Here is a 14,061-nt window from a genome sequence, read left to right on the forward strand (position 1 = left end):
GGGTCGGGCTAGAAGATCTACTAGGTCCCTTCCGACCCTAAATCTATGAAATATAGTTTTCACTGAGCTTTCCCTTTGGTGTTCTGCTATTCTTATATAATAAAGGGCTTAGTCCATCTGGCTGTCTGTCCATAATGCTCTGGAGCACTCTGACTGGTTAGTGAAGCAACCAATCGGAATATGGAGCGCCACCATGACAGCAGGGATGGAGAGGATGGAGCCGGGGGGCGGGGCCAGAGGCGCTAGAGGTGGCAGCAATGCGGGGTGCTGGCAGAGTGGGATGGAGGGGACGGCAAGACAAGCTTCCCCACCCCCACCCCAACCCCCACTCCTGGGAGGCAGCAGCAATGCAGGGTGGTGGGTGATGGCACTCCATGCCCACCTGCCCCGCCCCCCAACATTCTTGACGAGCAATTTGCTAGTATACTATATAGGTTCTCAAAACATGTCTGGACTCAGCCAAAAGGTGTTTTCTTTTGTTTTTCTATTTTGAGGAAAATCTATTCAAACTACAATATAAAAGCATCTTACAATACCTTGCTGTTCTGATTTCTGATTTAGTATGTTCAGGGCTTTCTTTGCTTTCATACTGTTTGCCAAAGACAATGCATATGTCACTAAGGCCATAGTGTAGTTATCAGAAATTCCTTCTTCTAATTTAGCTTCCAGAAAGCTTGCAGCTTCTTTGATCACTACAACAAACTAAGAATAAAGAATGTATTTAATCAAATTAATTTAAAGCTGTCATAAATAAATAACATTTTACAAAAGAAACAGGGGCAACAGCAGTATTGACAGTTTACAAGAAAAAAATGATAAAGGAATAGTATAAAGGAACAGTATAAATATATGATAATATTAATATATTGTAATTGTCATATATTAATATTATAAAATAAATGTGTTGTGTTTATAATATTTTATATTATCTGGAACTATTACTTTAAATAATATTAGAATCATACTAGAATTATAATGGGATATTGTAATTATAACATAATATTATAATGACAAATTTTACCTCAGAATAAAAGAAAATATAGACATTTGCTGTCAGAATCACACACTTGCATATCAGAAGTAAAGGCTTTACTGCAATCAAGTACTTGAAGTATCTGAATAATTCTACTGAAGTTAATGGGACTGCTCACATCCTTAAAGTTATACACATGGTTAAGTGCTTTATTAGGATCTCAGGTCTAAACCTGAAATCCCACACAATGGAACAACGAATTGTGTTAAGTTTTTGGAAGGGCAATCTATTATTAATGATAAAATTGAATGATCTTGTTTTGTTAATTAGTCCTCAGTTCCTTAAAAACTTCAAAATGATCAAGGATTCTTGTGATAGCTCATGAAATATTTTATTAGCTACACGCAATATTAATTAATTCTAATACCTCATCATTTTCATAGCCTAATAGGGTTGTCACAACATAAGCAGTAAGAGTTACTGGACTGTTACTCCCTCCTTGAAGTTCACTGTGTATCACTTTTCCAGGCTCCGTGAATTCACCATTATGTTTCTGATGTTTGACAATCCAAGCAGCTGTTCTCGACAGCACATAAGGATCAATATCTATGAATGGGCGAGCTTGAATGAAGCATCTTAATACAAAAGCCGATAACCTTTGGGAAAGGGTTAGCCAAATGCAAAACATTAATGATTTGCTATATTTCAACCCATTTACTGTATTTACACGAATGTAAGTCAACCCTGATTTAAGATGACCCCTCATAATTAGATTCTATATATGGAAAATGCATATTTTAAAATAATTTTCCAGGTACAGAATCTAATTACTGGATGGCTGTCTTGAATTCACCCCCCTTTCCCCTGCCATATCAGGGAAAGCAATACCTCCTCCTACCACTCTCCCCCTTGTCCTCTGCCCCCACTTCTTTCCCTTACAGCCTTCCTGCCCCCCCCCACCAGCACCCCTCACCCCCAGCTCCCCGCAGCCTCTGCTCCTCCTCTTCCACTCCCCACAATCTCTGCCCCTTCCCCCACAACCACCACTCTCCAGTCTCTGCCTCTTCCCCTTCCCCGCCCTTATGGGCAGACACTGCCCAGTCTCTGTTCCTTCCCAGAGCACAGCAGCTGGAAGCACAGCCCCTGCCGGCCATACAGCGCTGCTGACTGGCCATTTTGGGGGACAGAGTTTTCATGTATTCTGTCCTCAGCCTGAGCCAAGCTGCACCTGATAGTTAAGGGGGGAAGAGGGCAGTGGCAGGGAAGAAGCAAGGGGGTCAGAGGGCAAGCAGAGGGGGTCTGTACTGGATCTGACTCTGGCCCCGACCTGGGCTCAGGGCCAGAGTCAGAGTCACAGGAGCCACCTGCCCACCTCCACTTTGTATGTAAATCTAAGACAAGGGTTTTTTTCCCCCAGCTGAATGGGGGGAAACACTTTGTTTTAGATTTATGTATTATTCAAAATGCAGTTGTGTCCAATGTGTTAGATGATTTCCAGACACAGAAGGAAAAAAACCCTGTCTTGAAGAGTAAACAGTCTAAAGTTAATCAGCAAGAAAATAAAGTAAACTTTTTTGTCCTTAAAACTATGCTCTTTTTTAATATTTTTTGTCCATAGAACTGTGCTTTTTAAAACTTTACCATTTCAAAACTATGTATGATTTATATGTCAAAACACGCATTTCTTTATTCACATGTTGCTCATAAATTAAATGCATCTGTATGCCTTTTGAAAGATCAGAGATTTAGTTTGTCAAGCTTTAGGTTGTCAAGACTACCCATAATGAATGAAGTAACAAAGTAATGAATATGATTTTAAGAAGATGCCTTTCCATATAACCACATTATCAAAACAACCCTTTTTGCCTGAACTGTTAATATTTTGAAGGTTCATTTTGACCCCTTCATAGGGTCTAATATTACACTACTTATCTAACAGACCTCAAAGTCTTGGCAGCATCAGGCTCAGAATCCGAGTTTCTCCAGTTCATCAATACCAGATGTATTCTAAATTCCCATGTAGTCAATGAAAACTGTGACTGACTTAAGAGGACTTTGGATAAAGCCAGTAATTTGAACTCTTCTGTTAAGCTTCAAAAACTACACATAAAAAGCACAAGTACACTCAAGCTGGTTAAATATGGATTAATTAGCTGAGCAGCTTCAAGTGGTCTGTGTGGGTCACTGTTACCCAGTCGGGGCATCTACGCAAAACACTTTAGTCTATTATTTGACTAATTAGCACCACAGTAAAGTGTCACTGTCTATAAGTGCAGTGCTATAAGGCAAGAGTAAGCTAATTAACTTTGCCGTAGGACAGTACTGCCTGACACACATACTATCCTACAGCAGAATTATTTATTCTGCTGTAACACACATGTAGATGGGGCTGGCTGGGGCACAAGAGTGCTACAGTGTGGGGGCTGCCTGCTGACTGTCCACTGCACTGCAGTGGGGGCTGCCCTGCACTGTAACACCCTCATGCCCCAGCTAGCCCCTTTGCAGATCCCCCCGTCCCCTGCCAGCCAGAGCCATGCCACCTTAGCTCAATGTGCTGTGATCCCAACTGCACGTATAAATGTTGCACCCAAACGCAATAAACTCCAGTGTGAACTGTGTCACTCAGGCACACTAATTTCACATGTAGATGCGCCCTGTGTACATCTAAATGGTAGTTTTCAGCCATTTAATGGGCTTTTTAAACACTTACACACTGTCTGCAATTCTATTAATGAGGTAGCATAGATGTGCAATTGCACATACATACAGTAGACTACACACTGGGCAGGCAGCCAATGTACATGCATAACTCACAACACTGAAGGTGGACAAAAACCCGTGATTGGTGGACATTAGATGATCACAGGTTTCCTTCTTGCTAAGTCTGCACAATATATTTTAGGAGATCCTGAACCATAAAGGAAACTGGGCAAAGTACATAAACTGCAACTGCCATGGGAGGACAGTAGTCTTCCTATGTTTGAGCTCCAATAGTTAAGTGGCCAGGGAACGCATCTAGGTTCTAAGTCCCCCGCACCCAAAGTAGACCATCACCTATCTGTCTATCTGGAAAACTATCACTAGAGTACAGAGCTTTTCATTCCATGTGGGTTAAACAGTCTTTGAGGATGCAGAAAACCAGAATAAAACCTCGGATGCTACTTTTATTCCACATAACACCTTAAGATAAGAGGCAAGAAGGATGCTTGAAGGGATATAGTTGGCCCACTGTGCAAAGGACAAAAATGTCACACACAGAGGCTCTGCTTGGCACATGTGCAATGCAGTGGACAGTTCTCAGCCTTTGGTGTGAAAAGATGCAAAAGTTGTTCAGAACTATGATGATGAAAACATCATACATGAATTTGAACAGCTGCAAGATTGATGAATGCCCCTATTGTGCACCTTCAGAACAACATTCAAACCTTCTTATAACCTCATCAAATCATCTTTGTCTGCCTATGTCCTTAGACCAACACAGCTACAACCTATACCCCTTCTTAACAACATGGCATTTGGGAAGGTCTCTCCTTCCTGATACAGACCTCATATATTATTCCAAGAAGATACAGGGAGCCCCAAGAATCCCCAAACCCAGGCACTCTGTAAATTAACTCTAGTGTCCCTCACTAACCATATATAAGAAAAAGTAACTAATGTGCACTGCAGTCCTTCTAGGCATCTCTGGGTAATCAAAAAGCTGACATAATTTACAACAGCTCCCTAAGTTATGTTGGTGACTACTTCAGCCCATAAGCAGCGTGGATGTGAAAGGACATCACGGTGGGTTACAGGCTGGAGTTCTGACTTACTGTGCTATGCTTGTAAAGCCCACAGCACCAAATCCCATCCTTTATAACATATGAAGAAGCCAAATCTACAGTGTATCAATTAGCTTCTCTAGAAAAATGTTTTAAATGCTTTCTGTCTGGTGAACCATTTCCTTAGATACTAATATTGCCTCTAATTATTTTATTCAGTTTCCTTCCTCATGAAAACTGACTCAGTACTCATTCTTTTGCAAGGGTAAAAAAGTGCTCCTTTAATACTGATTTTTTAAATACCCTTAAAAGTTGGCTTACAGATCTAATGAAAACCAGACAGCAAGCTGGTATATCTGGAAATTTTTACCAGTTTAAAAGAGATTTCAGCCCAGTAAAACATTCAAACAATTTATAAAATTCCAAAATGACTAGCTTTTTTTATCTGGCAAAACTTACCAAGTGCTCCCAGAGGAGTCACTGTTTCCAAAGGCACTGAAAGAGCCATCATCTCTTTGGTAGAGAAGCTCTCTTTGGTATCCTGAAGGGACAAAAGTAAAAGTCAGGTACTGTATGAATTATTCTGAAGAGGACTCAAACTATAATGTTCTTTGGAAAACATGAGAAAAAGTTTTCCAGTACAGGAGAATGAAGAGCAGCAGAACTTAATGTCAAGTTTCACAGCATTTCTGCCAAATATGCAGAAGCAAATAAGAGAGAGAGAGGTTGCAAAAAGTAGGCTGTAGTAACATGAAGGATCTATTTACCAAGGTTGAGATGCAAGGCTTTAACTCCCTGTCATCAAAGGTAGTCTTAATAAAAATAAATGCAGATTCGTGGTGAATTAACAGAAGTATTACACGCAAGACATATGAAATTATAGTTTTATTCTCTGCAGTGCTAGTTCAGCTTCACCTGCAGTTCTGTGTCCAATGTATGATACTAATGTTTAAAATGGAAGTAAAGAAATAGGAGAGGGTCCAGATTTTAAGATTAAGCAGTGCAAAACTTTGACAATACATGGCTGACTGGAGGCATCTTAAAACAGCTTTACCTGATTGCCAGCCTAGTTCTATTTTAAATTTGTGATCAAAGTTTTGAGAATAACTTAGCTTTTTCTCTCAGAAACTGGAATTCCAAGATAGCCACTTTAACTCCCATGACTGAAAGCAAAATTTAAAAGGCAACTTTCCTTGTGCTTTTGTTTTAGTTAAATACAATTAAGTTTAAAAAAAAAGCAACTCTGGCAGCTTTATGGATCTTTTCATTCACAAGCAGTCAGTTTTTAAAAATTCATCATGATTATTTCAGAATGGCATTAATGAAGATTGTAGCAGATTATGAATGAATATAATGAAGATTATTTTTAAAGATGCATTTTTACTGCATTCTCATTCAGATATCTGAAATAAAATCTGTTGTGAATTAAACTGCATGACTTTCTTTTTAAACTGAATTTTTAAGAGACTGTATTACACAACTAAACCAGAGCTAAATTTCAACCTAAAAATACAGCATGATAGTTAACAATTAAAAAAAACAACAATTCCAAAACAGAAAATTAATTGTTGAGTGGGAAACAACCAAAAGCATGAAACAAAAGGTGTGAACATTTGCATTTTAAAGTTGTTGATTTTTCTTTCTTAAAATTAAACTTGTTTCAAAATCTTTACTGCTTTGGCCAACAGAGTCTTAAAGAATGCTGTTCTAATCTAAAAGCTAACACGAGTTAAACAAAACCATGCATTTTCTCTAAGTGACATATTTAATATTTTCAATTGTGACTCATTTAAGAATAACTTAATAAACTTAATAAAAGTGTTTTTTTTGATAACTTCAGAAAATTGTGGCTGCGCAGCTCAGGCTTCAAAGAGTAACAGATTACTTTCAGAGTAGTAGTTAAAATTACAAACATCGTTGTTTTGTTTTGGTTTTCTTTTTATTTTGCAGCCATACTGTATGACTGGTTGAAAAAATTTCCATCTAACCATTTTTGAGCGAAAAAAAAGAAAATCTATTATTAAAAGAGTGTTTTCAATGGAAAATTTTGACTCCTTGTTGAAATATTGAACATGGTGAAACCAAAACATTTCAGAAGAAAAGCAGAAAAAATATTCTATTTGGAAATGTTACCATAATCTCTCATGGCAGTTGGCTTATGTACTTTGCCCAGTTTCCTTTATGGTTCAGGATCTCCTAAAATATGCTGTGCAGATTCAGCAAGAAAGAAACCTGTGTCACCAGATATGTGACCAGAATGGGGGCATGCAGTACATAAAGTTCATAATGCACCTACAAATTTTCAAATTAGAACTTTTGGTTTACCTCGGCAATGTTTTTTAATTTTTTTATTCAAAAATTGTTTTTTTCTTTGAAAAATGTTGCTGAAAATTGTTTAAACATGTTTCATTTTTAATCAGACAAGGTTATTTGGGTAAATCTGGTATCTTTTATTAGACCAACTTAAATACTTGGAAAAAACCTTCTTAGCAAGCTTTTGGGCACAAACACCCTTCGTCAGCTGAAGAAGCATCTGTATAAATGTTCATTTCTAGTAATGGAAAATTACCACTTGCAACTGCCCCCTTTCCCCCGCTCCTTGTGCCCTCTCCACACCAGGGTGAGCCTGGTCTGGGGAAAGTGTGGGCTGCTTCGGTCATCCTGTTCCCAGGGGACTGAAGCAGCAGGGCAAAGCCCACTGGCCACAGCTCACACCAGAGACTGGTGTGAGAAGCAGGCAGGAGCTCCCTCTGCTCAAGTCCTGGGGCCCAGTGCACTGAACCCCAAGGCAAAGCCCCCAACCCTGGGACTCCACACACCTGGGACTCCAGTGTGAGAAGCAGGAAGCGGTTTTGCCTCACTCTTCTAGAGAGTGCCTCCATAAGCCCCATTCCTGATGTGGCCACCTTCTCCTTGAAGGCTTTTAAGTCTCAGCTCCCACTGCTCAGCCAAGTGGTATGGAAGGCAAAGGGAAGCCAGCTGGACTGTGAAACAGGCTCAGGTGGCTTTCTCCAAGCCAAGCTACCAGCCACAGGCTTTTAAATTGCCATCCTTGCTGCCCAGCTGAACAGTGGGGAATGGGCAAGGGGAAGCAAAGGGAAACAAGTGGAGGGCAGTGCCACTCCCTGAGCGCAACTCGCCATGCCCAGCAACTGAACAGAGCAGCTGAAGCAGGACAGTAATGCCCCTGTCAGCTTCTCAAACTCCAGCGAGAAGCAAGCAGAAAGCAGTTGGCAGCTGCTCCTCCCCTTCCCTCTTAGTCTATGCCTTCTCCAGACTGGGGTGACCTCAGTCTCTGGAAAGCACAGGATCCTTTCCCCCAGCTCCAATCCTCTTGGTCTCCAGGGGGAGTTAAACCCAAGGAAAGTGTGCAGACATTCAATCTCCAAAGAGAAACTCTCCTGGGAGTGATTTGTACCTGCCTGTTTCCAGGTTATTTTTCTCCCAGACCAGGCATAAGAAAAAGCTCAAATATCTGCACATTTGATTTCTAACAGAAGAAAAACAAGTCTCCCAGTAAAAACTGAACATCTATACATGGTCTAACTTGTACCCTTTATAATCCAAGGAGCAGTCAAAAATGCCCAGACCTTCATTTTAAATCAAGCAAGAGAATAATCAGTTTCAAGAGTGATAATATAGATCTCCTTTTACAGTATGGCTTTAGTCTGAAAAATAACTGCCTAGAAATGGCATCTTCATACTCAGCACACCTTGCTTTTGGGATGAATAGAGAACCAAAATCACTACAGAAAAATGCCATAACTGAATAACCTTAAACTGAATGCTAATTCAGGTTCCAAATGCAAAGCCACAAATAAGATATTTTCTGCTAGTAATTTTTTTTTAAACTAGGACCTTTTCTGAAAGTGTACAGACCTTCTCTCATAAAAGATATAGCCTTTGATTTAATATTCTCCTTTAATTGCCTTGTCTTAGTCAGATATTCCAACACATAAATATTTGGAGCAAAGTTGATCATGTTCTGTTCACCACAGCCATAAGGCATCTTAATCAAAGACTCCAAACCATTGATAGAAGGCCCAAGGATATCACCTAAAAGATAAAATTAAAGTTCAGTGCTTATACATGTGCATATATGGTGATATCATTTTTAAAATTAGACTTTTCAATACTATAATATCCAGACACAATCCTTTTCAAATTCCAGTGCCTTTATTCTAATATTATAATTAAGCCAACATACAAGCCAGCAACTTCATAGTGTTAAATATTGCTAGGAAGATCTCTAAAGGACTACTATTCAGAAAGCTTCTTCTAAGGCCTCTGAAAGTCTGTTGAACTAATCCTGTTTGGGAAATGACCAAACTCATTTCTTAAGGGAAGCTGTAATGGTACATTGTAACTCCAAGCCTTATATTGGAGGCTATGCAAGCTCAGCACAAATTGAAACACTCAACTTTATATTTACTGTCTGTGAAAGAGACAAGATTGCTTCCTGAAAGATAATGACGATATAAATAGGATAAAATAATTCTTACCAATAGCAGTGACTTGCACTCTTTCACTGCCACTTACTACATCAGAAGGAAAGTTGAAATGCAGAGTTTTTGATATAGTTTTTGTATTATTCCCAGTCAAATCCAAGAGTACTGCCTGTGAGTAGGACTGTTCAAGGCCCTCAGCCTATCAATATAAACAAAGATAATTATTTTTATCTCCAGTATTTTATTTGTTGTGTTTAGGTTTTTTATCATGCTAATTCATAGAGTGTTGTATTCAAAAGACCTAAACCATTATGCTTCATACTATTTGCTAACACAGCAAAAAGTAGCATATTCACGCGTCTGAACTGATGCATATTTATTTTTTGCTTAAAACCACAGATGTGCCTTTAGTAACTGTTCTATCAAGATGAGGTTTTAATAAGGAAAAATAATATATAGAGCCTGATCAAAAGTCTAGTGAAGTCAGAATCTTTTCACTGACTTCAATGGACTCTGGATAAGGTCCATTCAGCACAGTAGTCTAAGACAAAGGTTTCACATAATATGCAACACTATGGGCTTATCTATACAGAGAGGATTTAGTTCAAAGCAAGATGAATCTATGCAAATACTTCAAGTGTGTGCATTTTCCATGAAAAAGTCATCAGAAAAAACACAAACTCAAAGCAGGGACCAGAACCCAGTTTCCCCCTTTACCACTAAGTGGGGGAATCATGCTCTCTTTTCCCCTCTTAATAATCCAATGGATGTTTCTTTTTGACAGGTTGAACAGATTCAGCTGAAAGGGTTTACCATTTGCACACCTCAGAAAAGCCTGCAGTGGTTAGGATGCGAGAAATCCTTGAATGCAGTAATGAGAATTGAACTAGGGTCTCCTAGATCCTAGACCCACTCTGATATTGTATAAAAGAAGTACAGGACTACCACCTCAACTTTCTAGTGTATGCCAAACTATGTACAGGGGAAGGCCTAGTAAGAGGGTCCTGACTGATCTTACATGTGAAAAGGGTACTGAGTTGCAACGCCCTAGAGCCGAGAGAAGCAGTTCTGGGAGCCGAGAGAAGCAGTTCTGGGCTGGTAAGTATAATGGCACCTTAGTTTTCAATATTAAAATTCTCCAAGCACTTTGTTTTAAATAGATTCACGCCACTCCCACAATACAGAACTTTTCATGTTAAAGATCTGTTGACCTCAAGCCAAATGTTACAATTACAATTCACTTATTAGAGGTTTTTGTCAAAAAATTATCTGACACCGAACGAATTATAAAGTACCAGTATCATCCCACACCTGGTCCCACAGCTCCCACTTCTGCCAATGGAATGTGTCATGTGATCAAGGATTTGTACACCCGAGTTCTATGGGGCTTTTCATTATTATTATTTTTAAAAGCAAATCTAAAGCAATTTAAGGAAAGGACTCTTTAAAAAGAAAGCTTTCTCCTAGAATTCTGAAAAGTTTACAAGAGAAACATCTACTGATTTGCCTTTTTGACACATTCTGAGCTGTTTTTTATAAAGCTTAGAATGAATCAAGTCTTTAAATATTTACCTTCACTAAAACTTTCTGGAGAACAGCATCAGAAGCAGTGGGTGACACTGCTGTCACTTTGATAGGGATCTCCCCCAGCTGTTTTGGTTTGATTGGGAAATTAACAGTCCTTCCATCTTCACTTGGTACTAACACAGACTGTTGGTTTCCTGTAGCGTTTATTTCATTGGATGTTATAAGAATTTCAAAAGCATCACTGATATCCAGGGTCACTGTAACCTATGAAAATAAAATAAAATGTGCTATTTTAGCAACAGACGTTAATCCTAAAGGCTGTTGTTTTATAAGATGTAGATTTCTGACCATGTATAAAAATATGCCTTGGTTTTTCCATGTCTTCAGTGAAGAAATAATAAAGACTTTGAGGAGATGTATTCAGAATTGCTTCTGGGAGCCTTGCAGTGTCTGGCAACGTTCCTGAATCAGAGTATAAAAATATGGACAAAGAGGAAAGAGAGGGAACATGGAGCAAGTAGAAGGATGAAATAAGTAGAAAAAAGGAGAATGGAAAGGAAGAAAGATCTTCAGGGAAAAACAGACTAGAAGCTAAAAATCAGAGGGAAGAGAAAGAAACTGTCAGGAGACAAATAACATAGTTGAGAAAAAATAAGTGAAATATTAGAGCTTCTCTCAATATGTGTTCACAAGCCTGAGCTCCATTCATTTAACTTAATGAGAGCGCTCAAGTATTTCAGAGTAACTGCCATACAGTGACTGGAAAGCCTTAGGAACACTATGTATGCCGATTCAGATCCAATTCATTCCCATATCCTACTTCTGACCAATACCACTGCGAGGAAACAAAAATAAATCAAGGTGTTTTTGACTGCTTTGTGCAATAATTTTACCTTAGGAAATCAGATATTTCTGATGACAGCAGCAAAAAAAATATGAGTGATAACCAAGTATATGTATGTGAACTGCCTCTAGGAGAGCTACAAGAAGCAAGATTTGTCTGAGAGAATAATTTAATGGACAAACTCTATAGTTGAGAGAAATGTTAGACAAGCTCTCAGGCACAAAATACCTTTTCTTGGGTCTAGGAGGGACAAGGGTCAATACATGGCAGAATGGTAGGGGAAAATGCCAACGAGAGGTTTTACCTTGGTCTCTTCTTTCAAGTAATTGAAGATATTTATTTCCAAAATAAACTGTTCTCCTCTGGTAACAGAGTAAGGAAGGTTCAAGGAAATGAAAAAAGGCTGAAATGTTTCTAGCTGAAAAATAAAAAATATATATACAACAGTGAACTCCTGCAGTCACCAATTAGCTATTACATTGGCTACAGTTCAAACTCAGACCTTTTCTAAGTAGACTTTATCACTGGCAACCTTGACTAGACAAGTGCATCATGTAATAAGATATAGATGGAGCTTGAGTGAAAGAAACTGTTAGCTGACAGCAGCCAATACATCCTTCTGAGGACTCTACAACATGCGCACATGGGAGCTGTGGGGTTCTTGGCAGTACTGACCATCAGACTGCTCTATAATCTGCATACTTAAACATGGATTGAAGATCTAACTTTCGAAATGTGGGTTTGATAGTTCTGAGTGTACCTGTCCTTTGGAATTCTGTAAAAGAAAGTTGCCAACTGTTTTGAAACCTAAGTAATGTATGATATAAGAATTTATTTCTTCATGGCCCTACATTTACGCCAAGGAGCATCTTCTCATTCACTTGTACAAAGCAGAATAGGGCCTATGGGGAAAAACATACTGAAAAATGATGGGCCCTCCTAATTTTTTATTTTACTGACTGTATGGATTTTAATTTGAACTTTGGATTTTTAAATATTCCCTGTGGATAAAAACCATGTTTCATTCCATAATTACATGTCTGAACTAAAGAAAAATCTCAACTATAGAAACCCACAGGTAGCAAGCAATTCACTTTTGCCTGTGGAGACATGCTTTTTGAAGAAAATCTTTGCCCTATTGAAATCAATGGCAAACGTCAATTGATTTTATTGGGGTCAGGATTTCCTCGCCTTGCTCCCCCACAATGATTAAACATGCAGTACAGCCATCTGGGAAATAACAGCTAGCGTGAAAATTTCAATGAAAAATACTGAGTTTTGTTTTCATCAAAGGTTTTCTTGTAATCACTTTAAGTTCTCACCCAATAAAACACAAAAATGGATTCTTTTTCAATAGCGAAGCCTGACATTTTTCAGCTTAAAATAGAAAAAAAAAATGGGGAGAAAGGAAGATTTGAGGGGAAGGAAATTTCCACTTTCCATAAAAAAAAGTTTTAACAGATAAATTTTACCAGTATTATCTTTAGAGAATAACAACATTCTGTAGGAAAAGTTCCATAAAAATAATATAACTAAGCTAACTCTCATTTGATAAATAATGTTAAAGTTCATGGCCCAGATTTATTTTCTCTGTTTCATACAATAACCTTTATCTGCATTTCTATATATTCTTCTTGAGTGTGTTTCACCTATGTGGAACTCTAAATATGAACTGAACAACCCAATGTTGCATACGTGCAGTTATGGCTTAAAGGATAACCTTGGCATGTGTTCCCCTTGCAAACTACCCAAATGCAAGGATGTGTGGCCAAGTATATAATTTCAAATAATCTGAAATCAGTTTCACAGATTTCATAGACATTAGGGCTGGAAGGGACCTCGGAAGTTCATCAAGTCCAGCCCCTGGCCCGAAAGGCAGGAAGTCAGCTGGAGTCATAGGATTCCAGCAAGATAAGCATCCAATTTGCTCTTGAAGGTGTTCAATGTAGGTGCTTGAACCACCTCCGATGTCAGGCTGTTCCAGACCTTGGGGGCTCGGACAGTAAAGAAATTCTTCTTTATGTTCAGCCTGAAACGGTCTCGCAGTAGTTTATAACCGTTTGACCTCGTCATCCCTTGGGGTGCTCTGGTGAATAAACGTTCCCCCAGATACTGGTGGTCAACCCTGATAAACTTATACGTGGCCATCAGATCACCCCTGAGCCTGCACATTTCCAGGCTAAACAGCCCCATGGCTCTCAGCCTGTCATCCTAAGGTCTGTTTTCCTGACCTCTGATCATGTGCATGGCTCTTCTCTGGACTCTCTCAACCTTCTCCACATCCTTTTTGAATTATGGGACCCAAAACTGGACGCAATACTCCAGCTGGGGCCTCACCAAGGCAGAGTACAAAGGGAGAATGACGTCCTGGGATTTGCTTGAGAAGCATCTATGGATGCAAGCCAGCATTTTGCTCACTTTACTAGCCACAGCATCGCATTGAAGGCTCATGTTCATCTTGTGGTCAATGATGACCCCAAAGTCTCTTTCTTCTGTAGTGCTAGCCAG

At 39.1% G+C, this 14,061-nt stretch overlaps 1 protein-coding gene across 1 annotated transcript in view; it reads right to left on the reverse strand.

Moving 5' to 3' along the window:
• CD109 (CD109 molecule) overlaps positions 1 to 14,061 on the reverse strand; it is a 130,607-nt gene that overhangs the window by 31,033 nt on the left and 85,513 nt on the right. The window contains exons 19-25 of the mRNA XM_019520330.1: positions 11,858 to 11,971; positions 10,755 to 10,973; positions 9,237 to 9,381; positions 8,614 to 8,790; positions 5,194 to 5,275; positions 1,401 to 1,629; positions 537 to 702 (exon numbers count right to left, since the gene is read on the reverse strand). Coding sequence (XP_019375875.1) covers positions 537 to 702; positions 1,401 to 1,629; positions 5,194 to 5,275; positions 8,614 to 8,790; positions 9,237 to 9,381; positions 10,755 to 10,973; positions 11,858 to 11,971 — 1,132 coding nt within the window. The remainder of the gene's footprint in view (positions 1 to 536; positions 703 to 1,400; positions 1,630 to 5,193; positions 5,276 to 8,613; positions 8,791 to 9,236; positions 9,382 to 10,754; positions 10,974 to 11,857; positions 11,972 to 14,061) is intronic.

The sequence above is a fragment of the Gavialis gangeticus genome, unplaced genomic scaffold, assembly GCF_001723915.1.
Source record: "Gavialis gangeticus isolate Ggan-Ray unplaced genomic scaffold, GavGan_comp1, whole genome shotgun sequence".
NCBI classification, from domain to species: domain Eukaryota; kingdom Metazoa; phylum Chordata; order Crocodylia; family Gavialidae; genus Gavialis; species Gavialis gangeticus.